This window comes from Carcharhinus amblyrhynchos, unplaced genomic scaffold (assembly GCF_965287045.1).
Source record: "Carcharhinus amblyrhynchos unplaced genomic scaffold, sCarAmb.v2.hapA chromosome_215, whole genome shotgun sequence".
Taxonomy (NCBI): Eukaryota; Metazoa; Chordata; class Chondrichthyes; order Carcharhiniformes; family Carcharhinidae; genus Carcharhinus; species Carcharhinus amblyrhynchos.
The window spans coordinates 255,227-280,000 of NW_027649955.1; the positions used below are offsets into that span (position 1 = coordinate 255,227).

The window sequence follows — 24,774 nt, forward strand, 5'->3', positions numbered from 1 at the left end:
AAGTGATGATACATGACATTGAGATAACAAGTCTGGCCATGGATTGAGTTATAGAAATGTGGAGTGCTAATTACTATCTGCATGCTAATTGGTTTCAATTCCAAGCCACTTTGAAAGAACTTCATTTTCTCAATTGTGGGACGAGTGAAACTTGCAAACTCTTTATGGACTTGTCAAATTGTATCAAATTGGTCATGTTTGGCTCAGTAATAGCTGTGGATCGTTTTAATAGAATTAAATAATTAATTAAATAGAATTAAAATTAAATAATATCCAAAATTATTGAGACCCTGAATGGAGCCTCACTGAGATGCGAATTTAAATTTATACTGAAACTTTTTAATCAAGTGCTTGAGATAGAATGAAGATTAAAACAGAAAAGCTGGGCCAAGAATAAAATTATCCAATGCTTCAGTTAAACTACCTTCAATCCAATCTTTTGTTAGCAAAATATATTGGGAGAATAAGAAAATCTAAAATGGACAGACTCAAGCTCAAAGGTTTCATTTCAATAAGCCACACCAATTACTGAGCTAAAGGAGCATCAAACTGCAATCCAATTCACATGCAAGAGTCAAGGTGACAATTACCTCCTCGGACACCTTCGAACGGATAGAATAACGCAACCAGCAGGTTCATGAGGACGGCCAGATTGAAGGAGATGCTGCTCCAGAAGGTCATGTTACGTGAGCACCAGTATAAAACCGGCTGGCCTGTTAAAACAAACCCAGAAAACTGAAAGTAAATGGCAGTATTCAATGCTGGAGTTAAATGCATGAATTAATCTGACTGTAGACTACTCTTACAAACATAAGAGAGAAAGTGAGTGGAAATAGTCGAGCTAGATAATGTGGGGCCAGATGAACAGGGATTTGAAATTCAAACAGCATTACAAATGACATGATATGTCAAGGAGTTGCTTGGGTGCAGTGGACACAGTTTGGACACAAGAAACATCTCAAAGGAACAAGGAGACCAAGGCAATCCCTGAAGCTTGCTCCATCTACCATCAATGATAACTCACTCATTTGTCTGTTTTTGTTTCCAAATCACTTTTATACTTTTAGATCAATTAATCCCAGCTTTGAAAACTTACACTGAGCCAAACCAGAGGAAATAATTCCTGGGTCAACACAATGAAATTCATTCAACATATTAGATAATCCCTCAATCTTCTCAACTCAAGGAAATATACTGGCAAAATACAGAAGCTGTGGCCAGAATCTCCAGTGCAGCATGAAGCAAGGAAGAAGGGGGTGAGTAGGCCTGAAGATTTGGTGGGTTGGCATCTGCACTAATGTCCAGCCTATACCTGCCTCCACTGGAAGTAAGTTTTGGATGGGACGGTCCATGAGCAACTTGCTCACCCCATTTCCACTCGAGCCCCTTACTTAGCCAATTAAAAAGGGCCTCTTCCCACATCTACTGCAATCTTCTCAAATCCAGGAGAACTTGTCAACATGTGAGCTGCTTGACTATTAAAACTGTGCAATCCGCATGTCAGCTAAGGGTGGGAGGGGAAAGGTCCCTTGATCTTCATTAATCTGGGCATGATTCAGGAAATGGACATAGGCAGGAGCTGGTCATTGACAACACCCTGCCCTTGCTGAGGACCCACCTGCCACCTCCTCGCCATAACCCCTCATCTCACAAGAATGCCTCCTTGTCGTTTAAACAGCACCTACTCATGGTGGGACTCAGGCCACGGGGCATGGTGTTGCTCCAACAGTATCACAGCCACCACCATGGCGCTGCTGAGTGTAAGTTTCTGATTGGTCAGTAGCTGTTGACTAATGGAGTTATCTTCTGGGGTCCCCAATCTGGAGGAAGAGCTGCCACTGTTCATTTAACTCTCTGTTGGGGCAGAAGATACAGCAGGGCCTTCCTCCTCAGAGTCAGCATGGGTGAATCGTTGCTTTTTCAGGCAGCCCCCGACACACCCACTGAGAACAGAAGATTCTGTCCTGTGTTTAAATGAGGGACCTTTTAGTGCTGCAATTCTGGTGAATCTGCATCTTACCCTACCCAAGGTGAAAACGTACTGCCTGAGGTAAGGTGCCCAATGATGCAGCATTTCAATTCAGGGTCTGAGCAGGACGCTGCAGAAATGAAGCATAACTTTCCTCCTTTTTGTATTCAAAGATGAAGGCCAACATTCCAGCTGCATTTTGGTTCCAATTTGTAGCTTTTTGTATACCTGGGCAACCTTAGGGGAGTGGGGGGGTGGGGTGGGGTTGTCCAGGTACTTTGCATTTACCTACCTTCAAGAAAAAAATGCCCCCGTTAAAGTCAGACCAGTGCTTCAAACATACATCTGCTCAAATTTGCAATGAGCACTACTGAATGCAACAGCTCTTAACATTTTAAAAAAACTTGAATGTACAAAGTTGCCTTAATCACTATAAAAGGGCGTGGAATGAACCATTCACAATATTGCATTACAAGCGCTGAAATAGAAGATTGATAATATGCTCCAGGGAAAGCCCAGACTCAATATTTCATTACATTGGTGCGAATATATCTCCACTCAGCTGCAGCATCTCTGGGTCAGGAGCAGCAAGGAAAACTGGCCAGCTTTCATCATCCTCTTTTAAATCAAACCAAAAAACAGCAAATTAAGTAGAAATGACAGGGGCTAATGGCACCTGATAGGTGATGCACAAAATGGCAAAGGAAATCTAACTAAACCAAAACATTACTACTGAAGTTTGCAATGCCCTTCAGCCCCATGGCACCCACTGGTCATTGGAAGGCCTGAAGCAAACCGGCGGAGACACCACATGCTCCCTCTCCCAAGGCACTCAGCTGCAAACGTAGCTGCAGCAGAGAGCCAGGTTGGACAGCCTCCACGACTCTCTGCTGTCTAGAAGGTATCTTGCTCCTGATCAGTATCCCAATAAGCCCATTGCCTGCTTGTGTGCGCCCCTACGGACTGGAATGATGGTCTGTAAGGACCTTTGTGATAACAGAGTTTGCAGGCAGCCACACTGTTAAAGTTCATGCAATATGAATGCCTTGTTAGATGAGGCACTGAAGCGCTGCTGGGGCTATGAAACAGATCCAGCTGCCTCAGGACAGAAGCAGCCATGTTAATAAAAATCCAGATTTCATCCATGTTTGCTGCAAGGCCTGTTGTATCAACTGTGGTTTTTCATGATGGAAAGTGTGGGAAAATTAAACTGACAATAATAATTAATTTTCTTACTCCTGTGTATGCTACATCTATATTTTGTGGTGTTGTCTTTAATAGTTTCACCCACAGAAAGAAACAATGAGCACTCTGGATACTACGCCAGACAGGAAAATCAAAAGCAGCTCTATGCTAAAGTTCCCTTCAGACTTTTAACTAACTGGACATCCTAGTCACAAGGTTACAAAAATGGAATGGAACAAAACAGTTAAGATCTTGGTGCATGCAGAAATTACGTGCACCTGTTTTCATAAAATCTCGATAGTGCAAAAGGAGGCCCTTTGGCTCAGAGTCTGCACCGGCTCTCCGACACACCCAATACCCACCGCCCCCACCCTATTCCCTTTACCCCATACATTTAACACACTAATTCCCCTAATCTACACATCTTGGGACACTAAGGGCCAATTTAGCATGGCCAATCCACCTTAACTGTACATCGTTGGAGTGTGGGATGGAACTGGAGAGGAAACTCACACAGACACAGTGCGAATGTGCAAACTCCACACAAACAGGCACCCACGGCTGGAATGGAACCCAGTTGCCCTGGCGCTGTGAGGCAGCAGTGCTAACCTAATCAGTTTTGCCTGACATTGAAATGATTGCAGTTAATTAACAATGATTGTGCAAGCAAGACTCTGTTGGAATTGTCACTCTGTGATTTGCTCCAAAGGCTGCAATCATATGCTCATCTCCAAAGACCCACTCAAATATTAGGAATACCCCAATTTGGCAATGATTGCGTGGGAACATAGATTTGAAGTGTACAATTTTTGTCAGGATGTCAGGTTCACTCTGGGTAAATCACAAAAAACAAGCAATGCCCCATTTTTCCACCTGGGATGGGATTACACCTGTAACTGTCTTGTTATCATCAATTAACCAAGTAAATCTCACCTCAAACACATTAACCTGAAATGTGTGTAATCTGTTTGGATCCCAAAAATGACTAAATTGGACCAATTGGGATCTTTGTACATGGCCTTGCATTTCAGGAAAACCAACGAGCAAAACCGAGCCGGCAGAACTGCAGAGCCCTTTGTCAAAGCTGCTCCCAAACAGGGACCACCTAGGACAAAATGCACCAATACTGGGCTGTTTTCCCTCAAAGGTTTGATTTTGAAAACCCAAGACTTTGGATGTTATGACATGTCTTACATTAACAATGCAACAGAGAGCTGGCAAGTCTCATCAGGACCTTGGCTGCCCATTTTTTATACATCCAAGTCCTGAGACTGCAAACCATTGATCAGTGTCCAAAAATTAACAGCCAAGCTGGAAAGTAGTTTATTTATAATATGAATTCACTGTGGGCATCCAAAAATAAAGTGCAGTTCAAAGCATCACCTTCATTTTTACTCAACTTCCAGCAACTTTTAAAGAAAAATAAAACAGCTATTTATATCAGTTAAAAAGGCCACTATGTTCTCGCCTTTTAATTGCACTGCAGAACTTCATAAAAAAATCATGAGTGTTTCCTTGTCCAATAACTTCTACTTAATCAATAATCATCCTCGTGTAGCCAAAGAGTCAACTGAGAAAGTTCAAACGATTTTATCCTGCGGTGTTTTGGCAAGATTAGGTTTACTGGTTTTCCTGGGAGAATGCAGCATATTCAGTGAATTTAAAAATTATTTAGCATTGAAAGCTTGATTTGTATTTTAAAATAAAATAAAAGCATTAAGGGGCAACAGCTGAGAATTTTCCCCACAATTGGAATGAATGGCAAAGTCTTATAACATGGGCAGAGGCCAGGCAGCCCGTGCTGTCTGTGTTGGTTCTTTGAAAGGTGCATTTGCTGCTCTTGCTCCAAAGCTCTGCAAACTTTTCCCATCTCAAATATTTATCCAGTTCCCTTTTGCAAGTTACTATTGCATCTTCCTAACAAGTATACCATTTTGAATACAGCTGGAGGGAGGGTAGCCTATCAGGGATAACAGCACCAGCAGCCAGAGCAGTGGCCCCACGACTGGCTCTGTTGTTAAGCAGGAAGGGACAAAAGAGCACTCGGACAATAGTTATAGGGGACCCTATTGTTAGAGGTGCAGATAGGTGCTTCTGTGGACGTGAAAGAGACTCCAGGGTGGTATATTGCCTCTCTGGTGCCAGGGTCCAGGGCATCTCTGAATGGGCAGAAAGCATTCTGAAGGGAGGGAGTGAATAGCCAGAGGTCAAGGTACACATTGATACTAACAGTATAGGTAGGAAGAGTGATGAGAGAGTTAAGAAGAAAGTTAAAAAGCATGACCTCTAGGGTTGTAATCTCAGGATTACTCCCTGTGCCACCTGCCAGTGAGGCTAGAAATAGGAAGGTGGTACAACTCAACATGTGACTGAACAGCTGGTGTAGGAGGGAGGGTTTCAGATATCTGGACCATTGGGATCTCTTCTGAGGCAGGTGGGACATGTACAAGAGAACAGGTTGCATCTAAATTAGAATATTCTGGCCGGGAGGATTTAAACTAGTTTGGCAGGGGGGTGGAAACCAAAGCAAACATGAATTAACTGAAGGGGAACCAGACAGTAGGGCCAGTAAGACTCAGAAGAAGAGCAGACAGGGTGTTGTTGCTGATCAAAGAGGGCTTGGTGGACTGAAGTGCATTTGTTTCAATGCGAGAAGTGAAACAGGTAAGGCAGATGAACTTAGAGCTTGGATTAATATTTGGAACTATGATGTTGTCGCTATTACAGAGACTTGGTTAAGGGAAGGACAGGACTGGCTGCTTAATGTCCCAGAATACGGATGTTTCAAGCAGGGTAGAGGGTTATAAAAGGAGTGGGGGAGTTGCAATATTGATCAAGAAGAATATCACAGCTGTATTGTGGGAGGACACCTTGGAGGGCTCATAAAGCAAGGCAATATGGGCAGAGTTCAGGAATAGGAAGGGTGTAGTCACAATGATGAGGGTTTACTATAGGCTGCCCAACTGCCAGTGGGAGATGGGGAATACGCAGGCAGATTTTGGCAAGGTGTAACAGCATTGTTGTGGTGGGAGATTTTAACTTCCCCTATATTGACAGGGACTCACTTACTGCTAGGAGCATGGGTGAGGCAGAGTTTGTAAGGAGCATCCAGGAGGGCTTCTTGAAACATTATGTAGGTAGTCCAACTAGGGAAGGGGCTGTATTGGACTTGGTTATGGGGGAATGAACCCGGTCAGGTGGTTGACATTTCGGTAGGGGAGCAGTTCGGGAACAGTGACCACAATTCTCTAAGCTTTAAGGTACTGATGGATAAAGATAAGTGTAGTCCTCAAGTTAAGATGCTAAACTGGGGGAAAGCTAATTACAACAACATTAGGCAGGAACTGAAGAATGAAGATTGGGGGCAGATTTCAAGGCAAATCCATATCTGGCTTGTGGGAGGCTTTCAAGTGCAAGTTGATAGAGATTCAGGACAGGTACATTTCTGTAAGGATGAAGGATAAGTATGGCAAGTTTTGGGAACCTTAGATAACAAGAGATATTTGGGCCTAGAAAAAGGAAGTATTTAACAAGCCTAGGAGGCTGGGAACACATGAAGCAAGTTTAGAATACAAGGAACGTAGAAAGAAACTTGAGCAAGGAATACGGAAGGCTAAAAAGGTGTCACAAAAAATCATTGGTCAGCATGATTAAGGAAAATCCCAAGGCTTTTTATACATATATAAAGAGCAAGTGGTAGCCAGGGAGGGGGTTGGCCCTCTCAAGGACAGGAGAGGGAATTTATGCATGGAGCCAGAGGAAATGGGTGAGGTATTAAATGAGTACTTTGCATCAGAATTCACCAAAGAGAAGGACTTGGTGGATGATGAGTCTGGGAAAGGGTGTGTAGATAGTTTGAGTCATGTTGAAATCAAAAAGGTGGTATTGGTGTTCTTGAGAAACATTAAAAGTAGATAAGTCCCTAAGGCCTGATGGCATATACCCCAGAATACTGAAAGGCAAAGGAAAAAAATTGCTGGGACCTCAAGAGAAATCTTTGTATCCTCACTGGCTACAGGAGAGGTAGCCATGATGTGGAGATGCAGTGTTGGACTGGGGTAAGCACAGTAAGTAGTCTCAGAACACCAGGTTAAAGTCCAACAGGTTTATTTAGTAGTACAAGCTTTCGGAGTGTCACTCCTTCAGGTGAAAACTCCAAAAGCTCATGCTACCAAATAAACCTGTTGGACTTAACCTGGTGTTGAGACATTACTTACTGTTCAGGGGAGGTCCCAGGGGATTGGAGAATAGCTAATGTTGTTCCTTGTTTAAGAAAGGTAGCAAGAATAATCCAGGTAATTACAGGCCGGTGAGTGTTATGTCACTGGTAGGGAAATTATTGGAGAGGATTTTTCCAGACAGGATTTACTCCCTGTAGTGGACGTAAGTAAGTGGACGTATTAGTGTCAGCCAACATGGTTTTGTGAAGGGGAGGTCACGTCTCACTAAATTAATCGAGTTTTTCAAGGAAGTGATAAATATAATTGGTGAGGGTAGGTCAATGGATGTTGTCTACATGGACTTCAATAAGGCCTTTGACAGAGTCTCACATGACAGACTGGTGCAGAAGGTGAAGTCACATGGGACCAGAGGTGAGCTGGCAAGATAGATACAGAACTGACTCAGTCATAGAAGACAGAGGGTAGCAGCGGAAGGGTGCGTTTCTGAATGGAGGGCTGTGACAAGTGGCGTTCATCAGAAATCAGTGCTGGGAACTTTGCTATTTGTAACATATTTAAATATATATTATAAATGATTTGGAGGAAAATGTAATTGGGTTGATTAGTAAGTTTGTGGACGACGCAAAAGGTTGGTGGATTTGTAGATAGCGATGAGGACCATCATAGGATACAGCAGGATATAGATTGGAGACTTGGACAGAGAGATGGCAGATGAGGTTTAATCTGGACAAATGTGAGGTAATGCAGTTTGGAAGGTCTAATACAGATAGGAAATATACAGCAAATGGCAGAATCCTTAAGACTATTAATAGGCAGAGGGATGTGGGTGTACAAGTACACAGGTCACTGAAAGTGGCAACGCAGGTGGAGAAAATAGTCAAGAAAGCATATGGCATGCTTGCCTTCATGAGCCAGAAGATCGATTTTAAAAACTGACAAGTTATGTTGCAGCTTTACAGAACCTTAGTTAGACTGCACTTGAAATATAGTGTTCAATTCTGGTTGGCTTACTACCAGAAGGATGTGACGACTTGAGAGGGTACAGAAAAGATTCACCAGGACGTTGCCTGGTTTGGAGGGCATTAGTTATGAGGAGATATTGGAGAAACTTGGTTTGTTCTCACTGGAACGATGGAGGTTGAGGGGCAACCTGATGCAAGTCTATAAGATTATGAGTGGCAATGGACAGAGTGAACAATCAGAAACTTTTTCCCAGGGTGAGAGAGTCAATTACGAGGGGCATAGATTTAAGATGCGAGGAGCAAGATTGAAAGATGTACGAGGCAAGTTTTTTTTTCCACAGGGTGGTGGGTGCCTGGAAATCACTGCCGGCGAGGTAGTGGAAGCAGACACAATAGAGACTTCTAAGGGACATCTTGACAAATACATGATTTGGATGGAAATGGAAGATATGGTCCCCGGGAAGAGTAGCGAGTTTTAATTCAGTCTGGCAGCATAGTCAGTGCAGGCTTGGAGGGCCGAAGGGCCTGTTCTTATGCTGTAATTTTCTTTGTTCCTCCGCCACTCTTTCAGCCAGTGCAATCCAGGTCACCAAAATACCAAAAAGGAAAATAATATTTTTCTCACCCCTATAGCCTCAGTTCCAACAGACAATAAAATCAAATCATTTCAGATCACATTCATCAAACCAGGAGAGTAATTTACACATTATGTGCTCAAATGAGATGTCTCTCAGTGCTACCACCAAGAGTGAATATCGGCCTTAACATTCTTTTCAGCAAGGATAGAATAAAATTAAACTTATTCTGTTAGATCTTGGAAGTGACTTGATTTGATTGACTTAAAAACAAAACCTATATATCAGATAGATTTCAGTGAATGTATGGAAAGGGAAGGTTAAGTTGCCACTTCAGTGCCAGAAGAAACCAATCCAGGTTTTGAAAGGTACCTCAGGTTTCAGTGAACATTCTACCCTGAAGGCGGCCTGTAGTACAGAACACCAGGGAAGCAGAGGGTGCCACTGAAGTGGAGGAACAGTGCAATCCCTTCAGACTATTCATTTTACAGTGGGGATACAAACTTTGGGGCTGGGGAAGGAAAAGGAGAGAAGTATTATCCAGGGAGTTGCTGCATATCACTTACATTGATGGACTCAGTAACAACTGGGGAGGTCTGGGAACAGGTATCCTAACTGGGAGATGGGGGTGTTGGTGGCAGCAAAGACTAGACTCCTTGTTTCTTAACTCCTCCACAAACAGAGGATCAAATCTATAATAGCTTTATATCCATATTATATACAGTTTTTAAAATCCTTTCACAGGGTCAGGGCATTGTTGACTAGATCAACATTTATTCCCTATCCCTTGAGAAGGTGGTGGTGACCTGCCTTCTTGAAGCGCTGCAATCCACATGGAGCAGATACACCCACAGTGCTGTTCGATAAGATTTTGACTCAGTGATTGTGAAGGAATAGAGACTTATTTCCAAGTCAGGATAAAGCCTTGGAGGAGAACTTCCCAGTGTTGGTGCTTCCATGTGCTTGCTTCTCCTACTAGATAATAGATTGTGGGTTTGGAAGGTGCTGTTGAAAGGCCCTTGGTGAGTTGCTGCAGTTTATCTTGTTGGTGCACACTACTGTCACTGTGCATCAGTGTGGAGAGAGTGAATATTTAAGTTGGTGCATGGGGTGCCAAGCAAGCTGATTCATCCTGGATGGTGTCAAACTTCTTAGTGTTGGAGCTGCATTCATCCAAGCAAATGGACAGCATTCCATCACACTCCTGATTTGCGCCTAGTAGATGGTGGACAGACTTTGGGAGTCGGGAGGCAAGTTATTCAGATAGAATTCTCAGCCTGTGACCTGTTCTTGTAGCCATAATTTTGATATAGCTGGTCCAGATCAGTTTCTGGTCAATAATGCAGACATACATGAGGTTTGCAACCTGCCAGGATTCCCATGAAGTGTCTAGGATTTAAAAAAAACTCACCTCCAGGACACTGCTGTGAGCAAAAAACGCATAAGAAAAGATCTAAAAAGATCTTCAGTAAGCAGAAAATGCTCAGTTGGCAGAATATCTGAGATAGGAAAAAGATTATGTAACCTAGCCAATAGGGTGATGAAACATCTATTTCCTTTCCATCTGATTGGCTGTGGGAAGATGACTATGGACATGTGTGGCCAATGCTGGGGTGTGGGGCCAGTGCAGTTGGAGATGGAGGTTATGTGATGACACTTTCAGGAATATGACCAACTTGAGTTGGCGACTTTTATTTTATAGCAAACTGTTTACTGGTTCAATCCACTGACAGTCAGGTTTGAAAACCAGTCACACTTGTCTGATCGAATCCAGGTTTGATTTGATTCTGTAAATTAAATTCTCCCAAGGCAGGCACGGAATCAGGCACAGCTGGGGGCTGAACTTCTGCTGCAGAGTTAGTACTGGATTATGATCCACCTGTCATCTGAAATGAGTTCCTTCATCGTGAGCTGCACCCGTACTTGCTACTCTTGGCCCCTTGCCTATGGTCTTGTGGTTACATTTTCTTTGATACAGGAAGACTTCCCATCAGTCACCCTAGGTGCCAGATACAAGAAACATGTAAATCTACCAACCCAACTACAAACTTCGTTGAGAAACATTTAAGAAAACAGACACTTTAATGACATGGCTACTGGAGCAGTGCAGAGACTGAGTACTCTGACGAGTCCAAATATCTAATTACTGATGCTGAAAGAGACATAGGAACCTTAGTAAACTGCTGCTAAACCTGTCTGCCCAATGCAGAACAGTGATCAACAAAGTCAATAACATGTTGAATGATATGGTTAACACAATAAAACACAGGTCAAAGGAGGTAACGATTGCTGTATATAGGACTCTGGTCAAACTGCAACTTGAATACTGCTTCCAGTTTCAGTCAGTAAGAGCTAGATTTTAACCTCCCCTCCCCCACTGGTGTCTCCAAGAGCAGGAAACTCAGAAAACAAAGTGAGTAGTCTTCCAGCCCACCTCAAGTCTGTCTCCCATATCACATATGGGTGGATGAGGGCTGAGGGGTGGGGGGGATAAACCCATTCACGGGCTTACTTTGTTGCCACTTTACTTGAGGTAAGGGAAGGCTTAGGCAAGGTGGGTAAGCCGGTAACACTCATTTCCTGTTCACCAGAATAATCCTGGGGCCAAGTGTTCTCATGAGGCATATAACTAGGGCGGTAGAGAGCGAGCTTTGAACCAAATAGTGAGGCCGAGGGATCAGGTTTGTGAAAAAGGTGATGTATTAAGGAGAGAAGATTGAGCAAGAAGGCAAGGTAGTGATATGAAAAATGATCATCAAAGCATGACAAAAGGACAGAATGTACAAGCCTAAGAGCAGATAAAGCTAATGGTTATACAAGTTATAAAAGGACATAACTATAAGCTCGGCATTTAAATGCACACAGCATTCATATGAATTGATAGTGCTAATCCAAATAAATCTGTCTGACCTGATAGGCATTGCTGAGGTGCAACTGCAAAATGACAAAGACTGGAATCTGGATATTCAAGGGTTCATAACATTTGAGGAAAGGGAGCAAGGAAAAGGTGGAGTAGCAGCTCTATTAACTGAGAATGACATTGAAAAACAGAGGGGATGATTTTGGTTCTAGAGATCATGCTGCAGAATCAGTTTGGACACAGACCAGAAATAATAGTCACCATTTGTGGAAGTGATTCATTAGCTCCTAATTGTAACCACATTGTAGGACAGGGTAGCATGAAGAAATAATGGGAGCTTGTGAGAAACATACAGCCATTTGTGGATGATACAAAGATATGCCAAGGGACAGGTAATGTTGAGGAAGTGGGGAGGCTGCAGAATGACTTGGACAGGCTAGGCAAGTGACAAAGAAATGGCAGATGGAATACAATGCGAGAAAGTGTGATGTTATGCCCTCTGATAGGAAGAATGGAGGCATAGACTATTTTCTAAATGGGGAAAGGCTTTGGAAATCTGAAGCGCAAAAGGGAATTGGGAGTCCTGGTTCAGGACTCTTAAGGTTAACATAGATTCAGCTGGCAGTTAGGAAGACAAATTCAATGTTAGCATTCATTTCTAGAGGCTGGAATATAACAGCAGGAATGTACTTCTGAAGCTGTATAAGACTTTGGTCAGACCCCATTTGGAGTATTGTGTGCAGTTTTGGGCCTCATATCTAAGGAAGGATGTGATGGCCTCGGAAAGGGTCCAGAGGAAGTTCACAAGAATGATCCCTGGAATGAAGAGCTTATCATAAAAGGAATGGTTGAGGAATCTGGGCCTATACACGATGGAATTTAGAAGGATGAAAGGGGATCTAATTGAAACTTACAGATTACTGAGAGACCTAGATGGACCGAAGTGGAGAGGATGTTCCCATCAGCAGGAAAGACTAGAACTCAAGGGACACCCCTTTAAACCAGAGATGAGGACAACTTTCTTCAGTCAGACGGTGGTGAATCTGTTGAATTCATTGCCAGAGGGCTGTGGAGGCCAGGTCATAGAGTTTCTTTAAGACAGAGATAGATAGGTTCTTGATCAATAAGGAGAATCAAGGGTTACAGGGTGAAGATCTGGAAATTAGGGATGAGAATATCAGCCATGATTAAATGGTTGAGCAGATTTGATGGGCTGAATGGCCTAATCCTGCTCCTATGCTTTATGGTCTTAAGATCACCCATATAATCATGTTGATTTCAATATGTAGGTAGTTTTGATAAACCAGACTGGCAAAGGTAGCCTGGAGGATGAGATAGTAGAGTGTTGTTGGGACAGTTTCTTAGAGCAACATGTTCTACTGCCAATCAGTGAGCAGGCTTTACTGGATCTGGTAATGTGCAATGAGAGGGGATTAATCAGTGACATCACAATAAAGGTGTTCAAGTGGTAACAGTAATCATAATATCTTTGAATTTCACATTTAGTTTGAGGAAGAGAAGAGTGGATCTAAGACTTAGTGTTTTAAACTTAAATTAGGGTAATTATGAGGGCATGAAGACAAAGCTGACTGAAGTGAACTGGGAAATTTGGTTAAGGAATAGGTCAATAGAGAAACCATTGCAGACATTTCAGGCAATATTTCAGAATGCTCAGAAAAGATGTATTCCAATGAAAAAGATTCTAAGGGAAGGACAACATTCATGGCGAATTAAAATTAAAGCTACTATTAAATTGAAAAAGACATATATTCCCCAAAGATGAGTGAAGGTCAAAAGATTGGACGGAATATAAAGAACAGCAAAGAATGACTAAAATGTTGATAAGGGGATAGAAATTAGAGGCTGAGAGAAAGTTGGCTAGAAATAGAAAAGGAGCTTCTACAGGTATTTAAAAGGATTAAAATAATGTGAGCGTTGGTCCTCTTGAGAGTGAGTTATTAATAATAGGAAATGGTGGACAACCAGAACAGATATGTTGCATTTGTCTTCACTGTCGAGGATACAAATAACGTTCAGAAATAAGCAATAGTCACAAAATGAAAGGGAGGGAGAAACATAAAACAATTACAATTTCCAGGGAAATGGTACTGAAAGAAGTTATTAGAATTAAAAGCTGCTAAATCTCCAGGTCCTGACGAATGTAATCCCAGAATCATCAAATCCTGACAATGCATAAGGAGGCCATCTGGCCCATTGACTCTGCACCAACTCTTGAGAGAAGGAGAATTTCTCTCAAGGAGCCATTATTATTTGGAACTCTGCCCCAGAGAGTGGTGGAGGTCGAATCACTGAATATCTTTACGGCAGAGGTAGATAGATCCTTGACTAACAAGGGCGTCAAAGGCTATTGGGGGTAGGTAGGAATATGGGGTTGAGGCCACAATCAGATCAGCCACGACCATACGGGGGGAGAACGTTTAAGGGGCCAAATGATTTCCTCCCAGAATCTTTGCAGTATAGGAAGCCAATCGGCCCAAGTCTGCAGCCACCACAATCCCACCCCGGCCCTATTCACATAACACATATAAACCCTGTAAACTTCTCTGACACTATGGTCAATTTAGCATGGCCAATCAACCTAATCCACACATCTTTGGACTATGGGAGGAAATTGGAGCACCTGGAGGAAACCCATGCAGACACGGGGAGAACGTGCAAACTCCACACAGACAGTGACAAGGCCAGAATTGAACCCAGGTCCCTGGGACTGAGAGGCAACAGTGCTAACCGTTGTGCCACCCATACTGCTCCTGCTGCTGATTCATATCTTCATGTTGCTCAGGAACTGCCTCTAGTCCAGCATGATCCTGGCACTGCAGGGACTATAGAACCTCCAGCTAATCAAATTGGACTTCCTCCCAAATGGGACTGACAGCTCCCATTGGAGACAATTAATCCTTAGATGATATCCCCGGGGGAGTAGCCGGGTTTTAGGTGTGCAGGCTGACACCTAATGTTTTAGTTGAATTGGGAAGGCGGGGGGCGGGAGGGTGGGGAGGAGTTGGACAGAATGTACTGCACCATAAAGTCCAGCCCCAATTAAATGGGGGAGAGAGAGAGAGATAGAGACACCGAAGAGCTGGAGGCAATGCAGGGAAGGGGCACGAGAGTGAGCATCAGCTGGAGAGACATGGGGTGAGATTTTCTAGTTGCCTGAGCCCCAAGACCGGAAATTCCCACCGAGCTCAAAGGACCTTTACATGGTCCACCGAATTTTCTACTTTGCCCACTATGATTCTCATGGCGGGCAAGACAGCAAGTGTTCAGTAATGAGCTTCTTAATTTGGTAAGAAAGTCTGGGAAGGGGGTTGACATGATAAAGCTAAGATTGTGGCAAGCACAGGAAAAATTAACAGGAATATTATTTTAAATGATGTAGAACAAAGGAGAGAAAGGATGCAATTGAAGTCAGTGGTAGTCCAAGGAAGAGCTGGCCAATTAGGAACCAAAATGTAGGCCTAATGGAGAAAATGGATGAAGGTCATGCATTTGACTTAGTGGATTGAAAATCCACATGCACAATGATAGACCTAAAGTGACAGTGGCTTATAAAATTGGCTTAAGTGACAGAAAACAGGTAAATGGCTATTTTTTTTTTAAGATCAGAGGGTACAGCATAGTGGTATCATAAAGGGGTTGATAATAGCATTACTTCTGTCTTTGTAATATAGTAATGATTTGGAATTGAGAGATTCTAGGTTGTACAGCGTGGTCACGATGTTGTGATGGGAATGGAACTGAGTCAAGCTGCTCTTCTACGTTAGTTCATTGGCAACGCTCAAACAGTTCAGTAAAGTTAATTGCACAAATTAAGAAAACAAGGAAATGCAAAACAAAAAAAATGAAAAGTTGCTGGAACAGTAATGGAAATATTTACACTAGGGTTTGTCAGTTGTGCCCTAGATAAGCTCATATTACTTGTGGCTTATTTCTTAGTGGAGCTTGATGTCCTGGAGGGTTTGTTAAAATGGAGGATGTGTTAAATTGTAATTGGTTCCTCTTAACCATCTCCCCACTGGAGTTAAGAGTTCCCTCAAGGCATTGTCACTGCATTGCACATGCGACTGATACTTGAGAAGGAAATTACAGGCACACTTTGTAGCAGAAAGAACTGTGGATGTAACACTGCCTAGGCTTACAACTGTCCCCTGAGCTTTCAAGTAACTGCCTACATTCCTCAAAATGTGGACACGAGGAGGAAGATCATGGTTTGGGTAGTGCAGGAAGGGGAAATCCATCAAATGCAAATATTCAAATCAGATTGTTAAAAATCTCATCAGGGACTGGTAGATGTGAATCACGTACCTCTGTGTTTGTTCCCGAATCACGATTACTATTATTGTTTCGTCAGTGACAATTTTTTGTTGAGAACAGGTATCAGTTCCTGTGGTTTGCAATTAAACTGCATTATTCAAACTTCCCAAGCTTGAGGGGACTGTTCCATTAGTAACTACTGTTCTCTGGGGAAATGTAAATCTGTTGAGTTCATTAATATGCTTGACAACACTGAATCTGGTTTATCTATCACCCAGTGGTGTCTGAACAGATATATCCAGCACACCTCAGCTGTGCTGCCCCAGTATTTCACGTGTCTCAATCTATTGAAAAATAACTTGCAACAAGACAAGATTTCAAACGTAGAAAAATATCTCAAGGTTCTTATTGTGGGAGAGGCTATTCAAAGTATGGACACGACCATACAGATTAACACTGGTGGGGCAGGGGACATTTAACAGGTAATTAAAGAGCATGGGCCTAACAGATTGAAGGCACAACCAGCATTAGAAGGGGAAAGGGATGGATTGTAGGACAGCAGAGTGGGGTGGTGGGGGGAGCCAATGTAGATCAGTGAGGACAGAAATGATGGGCAGTCAGGAACTGATGTGAGAGAGGCCAGTACACCATCACCTTGCTTGGAGCCTGGGACTTTTCCCTTATGTGCTTTTGGGGGTGGGGGGGGCTGAGGGGAAGCAAAATATTGCAGATGCTGGAATCTGAAATGAAAACAGAAAATGCTGGAAAAGCTCAGCAAGTCTCAGCATCTGTGGAGAGCGAATAGAGCCAACATTTGGAGTCTGGATGATCCTTTGTTACAGCTGTGAGCTTGCTGTTCAACCGTCATCAAATGTATAAATATTGAATTTCTCATGCACAGAATAACACTCTCTCCTTCCTCAATTCATGCAGGCCAACAGGTATTCTAGATATTTACCAGTGATATCTCTGAAAATGTGCCCTAGCAGGTTTAATAGAATTGATAAACCTGCTGTCTTAAGTATGGCATCCCTTGCATTATAATGCTGATCATCAATTCTTGGCAACAGCAAAGAATTCACACAATGTGCCAGTTAAAGTTCTCTGTTTACTACTGTGGACTGCTTTAAGATGAATGATTGCACATTGTCCTCAGCCTGTAGTAAGAGTATTTTATTCATGCTTAGGTCAGTTATTATTTGCATACTGTTTAGTTCCTCTTTTGCTATTCCTGGAAATCAGATGTCTGACTTGTTTAACTTGTCTTTCTCTTTCTTAGTAAAGATGAAGTGATGTAACTATTTCATAATCCTGTTTCTTTGCCCTGAATTGCTTTAATTTCCATTTTAACTTCAGCTTTTCCAATAGTTCTTCAAATGAGTCACTTCTCTATAAAAGATCTTCCACTGAAGTTGCATGACTTGACCATTTAGTGTTAAGGTTCTAACTTAAAGATCTCTCTCAAACTGTGAATTGTTGTACGCTCAGGTTTGCAAATCGTTCTGTTCTACTTTTGAAATATTACATTAAGTGTGTTTTGCTGTAATATCCGGTACTGATCACTGAAGGGAAAATATGGATGATGGGCTTCTTGGAATGTAAAGAGCCAACAGTTTCCTCCTCCAGTGCAATCTTGCCTGAAGCTGTGCCCGTTTTGCTGGTGTCAACTTGCACTCAATTATCCTCCAATCTCATCAGACAATGCCCATAAACTTAAATTGGACATATATCAGCAACATTAGTTGAGGCACAAGGAAACATCAAGCCCACAGCAACATTTTTCTGACACTTAAAATTACACTTTCAGTTCATTGTTTAAGAATCTGCATTTGGAGGAGGTCTTCAATTTTTAATGCGACTTATGCACACAATGAAACTGCCCTCAGATGAGCTAAGAACATAGAGCTGGTCTCTCCGAGGATAAAAGGTTTTAAAAACACTTAAACAGTGTTCGAACACCAGTAAAAATGACCATTTCTTGCTAAAATCTGGTCTGAATATCTGGTCACAATGTCGAGACACACTGGGCTCCACAATAGCAATTGGAGGGTGCTTGGATTTGAGTCTCAAAGCATGGCTTGTAAGCAACGATTCAGATTTGACAGAGAAATGCAACTTACAACACCCAAAACTGATTGTGTGCGATTACAGATTTGCTTGGGCACAAATGACGATAAAAGAAAGAAAGGTCGTACTCCCATTCATTTTGCACTTTCCACAACTTCAGGACATTTCAATGCATTTTACAGCCAATGAAGTGCTTTAATGTATTCACGCAGTGTACAAAACAAAATAACCAATTTGCGTACAGCAAAGTTCTTCAAAAAAGCAATCTAATAAAGACCGTACAATCTAAGTGCGTAAAATGGGGCTTCCATTTAAAATCTCATCGGAATGATGCACTTTCAGCAAAACAGCACTGAAGTATCAGCCATGGACTATGTTCCAAAGTCTTTGGGGTAGGGCCCCAGGAAATCTCAGGCCTTGCAAGACCATCTACAAAATACATTGCAGCAACTCACCAAGGTTCCACAGGCAGCATCGTCCAAACCCACGACCGCTACCATTTGGAAGGACACCTTTCCTTCACTGCTGCTGGCTCAACTCCTAGAAATCCCTCCCTAACAGCACTGTTAGTGTACCTATACCTCAGGGACATTTTAAAAAATTCATTTATGAGATGCAGGCATTGCTAGCTAGGCCAGCCAGCGTTTATTTCCCATTCTTAGTTGTCCTTGACAAGGTGGTGGTGAGCTGACTTCTTGAACTGCAGTCCAGGTTAGGTAGACTAAGAGTCCTGTGTGAGGGGGAATGCCAGGATTTCAACCCAGTTACACTGAAAGAATAGCAACTTATTTCCAAGTCAGGTGGTGAGTGACTTGGAGGAGAACCTCCAGGTAGTGGTATTCCCATGTATCCACTGCTCTTGTCCTTCTAGATGGTCACGGTTGTGGATTTGGAAGTTCCTACAATGCATCTTGTAGGTGGTAAACACGGCTGCCACTGTTCGCTGGTGGTGGAGGAATTGAATGCTTGTGGAAAGGGTAACAATCAAGGGGATTGCTTTGCCCTGGATAATGTCAAGCTTATTCAGTATTGTTGGAGCAGCATTCATCCAGGCAAGTGGAGAGTGTTCCATTTCACTCCTGATTCGTGCTTTGTAGAAGGTTACAGGCTTTCTGGGAATCAGAAGGTGATTCCTACCCTCTTACTTGCTCTGGTAGCCACAGTATTTGTATGGCTTGTCCAGTTCAGTTTCTGGTCAATGGCAACCCCCAGGACTTAGATAGTGGGATATTCAATGACGGTAATGACACTGACTGTCAAGGGACAATGGTTAGATCCTCCCTTGTTGGAAATAGTCATTGCCTGGCACTTGTGCAGCACGAATGTTACTTGTCACTTGTCAGCCCATGCCTGGATATTGTCCAGGTCTTGCTGCATTTGAACTTGGACTGCTTGAATTTCTGAGGAGTCATGAATAGCGCTGAACATTGTGCAGTCATCTGCAAATTCATCTCCACTTCTGACCTTATGTGGAAGGAAGGCCATTTTTGAAGCAACTAAAGGTGGTTGGGCCTCTGATACTCCCCTGACAAACCCCTGCAGTGATGCCCTGGAGATAATATGATTGAACCTCCAACCACCACGGCCATCTCGCAGCACTTCAAGGAAGTAGCTCACCATTACTTACTTAAGAATGTGGGGATGGACAATAACTTTCCCATATCCCATAAATGATTTTTAAAAAATTGAACAGAACACATTAACAGAGTGAACAGCATCAGCCATGAATGTCATCCAATGATTTTATTGGAAACCATTTCATTGAGCATGAGAATCAATTCGTAAAGTGGAGATCCAAAACCTCTCTTACCAACGATTGCCCTTGGGCTATGCTCATTTTGCCTATGAATATTTACAAACACTTACAATTCTCTCATTCTGAAGGATTATTTTTCTTCCAGGCTTAGATGCCACACACCAAGGTCAGATATAATTAATGGTAAAACATGTAGAGAGATAACCTATAGCCTCAATTATACTTTTAATATCCGTGTTGTGAAAAATGCATTTGCAGACAAGTGTCCCATCCGGACTATTTCAGCAGTCAATGCATGCGCAGAGCACGCCAGCTTCAAGGTTATTTTCTTTGAGTTAAGTGGCAATAAGATCAGGATAAGGAAAGGATTCAACACTTTTCCTTGCATTACAGCCTAAAGCAGGAACAAAATGTAGTTAGTATGAAATTAAACCAACCTCGAAGCTTCTTTTGCCAGTTCATTTCATTGAAGAGGTCCTCTGAGCTGAGGAAGAAGTCATTGATCTTGCTGCCTTGCTCGTCCCGCTCAGTGGTATAGTAGACGCGCAATTTAGACTCCTTCGTGAGGAACTCGCAGATATTTGGAACAGGGAAAACTATCTGTTCCATTGTGCGGTCCTGCCTCACAATCTGCAGAAAATAAGGATTGAATTCAAATGTGATATTAATATCAGAATTAAAACTTTACCTTTGCAACTATTAACAAGACAAATTTACAGCATTGGTTACTCATATACCTCATACAGGCTATATAACACAAAAGACCCTTGGGCAACAGAACCTTCCTGTCTGTACTTGTTACTTCCTGTAACACTTTTCCACTCAACATAAAAATTGTTTGTAAACACTTACAATGGCAAAGAAAATATGTAACATTTCACCATCACGATTTGCTAATGAACACAATCAAATCACCTCAAATACTTCTCGAAAACTTTTATATTTCTTTTTGCAGAAACTAGTTTTTTGCTGAGCAAGGTTGTAAATAATTCTTCTAAAAGAAAGCACATTAATATCATTATATTTTCCCAATTAATTGTCTTTTAAGTCTTCTAAGATCTTTCCTGACAGCCTGTTTCAAAGCTGTGGTTTTATCTGAATGGTTTCACTTCGGATTGATCTAATATATCTTTTAAGGATAGCAGCATGCCATCATTGGCGGAAAAAGGGTCATCTAGTCTAGTCACAGTTTCACTTTTGCCTGTGAGCAAAACAGAGCTCTGCTGTTGATGATCTTCAAGCTTTCTATTCATGTATATGTTCACATGTCCAAATAAAGGAACCCACGATGTATTTACACAATCCCTTATGATGATTGGTATTTTTAAAAACATCTGACATGGACTAGATGGAAAGGTCTTTCAAATGAGCCTATGCTTTTTGAGCATGTGCATCAATAGGATTTGTAAGGCAGAAGAGTGCACCTCAGGGATGGACAGGTTGTCTTATGAGGAAAGGATGGACAGGTTAGGCTTGTGCTCACTGCAGTTTAGAAGAACAAGTGGCGACTTGATTGAAACCTTTAGAATCATAAGGAGTCTTGATGGGATTCATGAAGAGAGAGGATGAATATCTAGAACTAGGGAATCACTGTTTAAAAGTAAGGGATTGCTCATTTAAGACAGAGATGAGGAGAACTTGTTTTTCTCTCAAGAGAGATGAGTCTTTGTAACTCCCATTTCGAGGGGCCATGTGGCCGACTCCTGTTCCTAAACCTGTGATGTGAAACAAACATGATGGTAGTTTCTTTGTTAACAATTGCTTTTTGAGAAGTGGCAAAGGCACCAAATATACTCTTGGTGGAGGAGCTTCAATGTTCATCACCAAGATTAGCACAATTCTACCACTACTGGCCTGGCTAATGGCTGAGGTCATATCTACTAGATTGGATTTGCATTAGGTGGTGAGAATGAAGACTGGGGAAAACCTCCTGAACTCATCCTCACTGATTACCTGTCATGATGTATCCATCCATTAAAATTTGGTAGGCATGTCAGCCGCATAGTCCTTGTGGAGACCAAGCCCCATCTTTACACTGAGGTCATCCTGCACCGTTGTGGGATACTAGCACTGTACTAAATGGGATACATCAAGAACAGATCTAAAGACTCTTAAGTGGGCACCCATGAGGTACTGCTATGAGTAAAAGCAGAACTGTATTCCATTACACTCTGTAACCTCAATTCCCAGCAAATCCCTCATTATACCAAGCCAGGGTACTAACCTGGCTTAATAAGGAGTGTAAGTGGGCATGCCATAAGCAACATCAGGCATATCCAAAAATGAGATGTCAAGCTGGTGAAGCTACAACTCAAGACCAAATGTGTGAGAAACGACATGCTATAGACAGCGCTAAGCAAAAGCACCAGATCAAGTCAGTGCACCACAGTTCTAACACATTCAATTATAAATGCCAGTGCAAGTAATGGGATTAAGAGGTAGCTCCTTGAACATCCCCATCCTTAATGGCAATGGAGTCCAGTACATGAATAGAAGAGTCAAGTGTTTGCTGCCAGCTAGAAGTCCTGAATGGATAATTCTTCAAAGATTCCTCCTAAAGCCTTAGCATCAGAGATGTCAATCTTCAGACAATTTGACTCACTCCAAGTAGCAAAGCAAAATTATATGGACACAGCACAGCTTAACTGCCCCAACTGTGGAATGGAAGAGCTGTATGCAGTGCACAAAGCTCTACAGGATGTGGAAGCTACTGAGAGGGTGCAGAGGAGATTTACAAGGATGTTGCCTGGATTGGGAGGCATACCTTGTGAAGATAGGTTGAGGGACCTAGGGCACTTCTCCCTGGAGAGACGAAGGTTGAGATGCGACCTGATAGAGGTTTATAAAATGTTGACAGGAATAGATAGGGTGGATTCTCGGAGGCTATTTCCCAGGGCTGAAATGGTCACTATGAGAGGACACAGGGTTAAAGGTGCTGGGAAGCAAGTACAGAGGAGATGATAGGGGAAAGTTTTTCACTCAGAGGGTGGTGAGTGAGTGAGTGGAATCGGCTGCCGTCGGTGGTGGTAGAGGCGAACTCACTGGGGTGTTTTAAAAGACTTCTGGATGAGTATATGGGATCTAATGGCATTGGAAGTTACAGATAGTTCTATGGCCTGTTAGGTATGGATATGATCGGTGCAACTTGTGGGCCGAAGGGCCTGTTTGTGCTGTAGTGTTCTATGTTCTAAAGCTGTTCCAGCACATCGGATGTCCACCTGGCAGTGTGAAGGACTGATGCTTCAGCACTCAGATTCTCCTGCTGATCTATGTCCACCCTCTCACTAAAATCAGCTGGACAAAGTAAGTTGTACATGTCTATTGTCATCTTTTGTCAGGGGGTGTGTTTGCTTGGGATTAGCCTCCTGATATTCATCCAGTCTTTCATGTGCTGTCAAGCAATTCAATTGGGTTTCAGTCTCAAGCCTGGGTAGGTTTTGGCCAGGATGCAAATGGAATTGCACCATTACAAAAAAAAATCCCGCAAGATATCTTTTCAAAGTGGAAGCATCAGATGTGCCACCTTCAAGGGGGGTGGGGGGTGGGAAATCACTTCTGATGGAGCTTACGTAATCAGGTGGCCACCCAAAGAACAAGGATTTATTCAACCACTAAATATTTTAATTAGTACTGTGCACGCATTTGAATTTGTCACAAGTGGAAGCACAAGTCCCTTCTTGTGCATCCTAACCTGGAGAGTAATTTCCAATAAATGATCAGATGACAGTGACAATCCTCTTGTAGCTTTTGTATGGATTGGTATCAACCATAGCAACTTGCTGAAATTAACAAGTTCACCCATCAGTGGCTTACATTATTAACATGGACAAATTTTTGACAACACAAAACTTCTTCCAAAACTGGAGGATCACATTTACGGAGAAGTTTCGGCAGTACTGTTATATTTTATACAGATCCCAGAGCAATTGCATGAAGTTGAAAGGTACATTGAAGCAGAATTTGTTCAGCCTACTTTGGACTGAAAGAAACTGAAATGCAAGAAATCTGAATAGATTCCATTTATAATGAACCACGTGGGAAGTCAGGCCTGGAAATCCAAATACTAACATTTCAGTTACCCCACCAAAACTGTCAGTGTTAACGGAGGAACACCATTAGCTATTGCTCGTCTATTAGCCAGCTGCAATTTTCCACTTCAAAAGGTGAGTAGTTGAAATGATGTCCGTGCCATGCGTCCTTTCCAAACTTCCAGTCACAGAACAGCATCCTTCCTGCCTTTTCTTCTTAGAGTTAAAACAGGCCTGAAGGAACCTCATGTTGCCTCTCTGATCAAGACCAGTTTGAACATGAACAATGACCATTTTGGTGCATTGACATTTTCTATTGAAAAAATATTAACACTACGAGTTTCATTAATTTGGACCAGTTATTGAACCAATCACCTCATGCAATGTGAACATGGTATTCATCAGGTTTATAAAACAAAGAAGGTTCCTCTATATTTGTGCTGTGCCACTTAAATCATCCTTGGCCTCTCATTTGGCATGTATTTGCCAATTTAATCAACTATTTCCACTGCATGCTTTTGGAAACAGCACAAGTCGAAACTAAAAATTACCACAAGACTTGAGACACTTTGTGTCATTTTGGTCGATTTCCCAAGATAACAAGCCCTGTTTCTCTGGAATTCTGTGCCAAATAGGAAAGCTTGTCTGATTAGTTCTTTGTTTTGCTTCCCAGACCTTCTTCAAACCTTCTGTTGGCATATTTTCTAATTAATCTCATACGTCAGTACATTCCTCTGCATCCATCAAGGTTGTAAATAAGGGCTTTCCAAGATTCTGGTATCCATTTGCTTTTAATGTCTCATTTTTACTGACCTCAATCTGAGCCGTGTGTTTAGCATAATACTCCAAGGCTTCGTCTCCTTCACCCATCTGACTGCCAGGTTTCAGCATTTGTTGCAGTTCTTTGTTATGGCGT

The 24,774-nt window shown here is 42.3% G+C and overlaps 1 protein-coding gene across 1 annotated transcript in view; it reads right to left on the reverse strand.

The window, feature by feature from the left end:
- LOC145338881 (inositol 1,4,5-trisphosphate-gated calcium channel ITPR1-like) overlaps positions 1 to 24,774 on the reverse strand; it is a 154,851-nt gene that overhangs the window by 127,906 nt on the left and 2,171 nt on the right. The window contains exons 3-5 of the mRNA XM_080183284.1: positions 24,672 to 24,774; positions 20,268 to 20,460; positions 591 to 713 (exon numbers count right to left, since the gene is read on the reverse strand). The exon at positions 24,672 to 24,774 is cut by the window's right edge and continues 5 nt beyond it. Coding sequence (XP_080039410.1) covers positions 591 to 713; positions 20,268 to 20,460; positions 24,672 to 24,774 — 419 coding nt within the window. The remainder of the gene's footprint in view (positions 1 to 590; positions 714 to 20,267; positions 20,461 to 24,671) is intronic.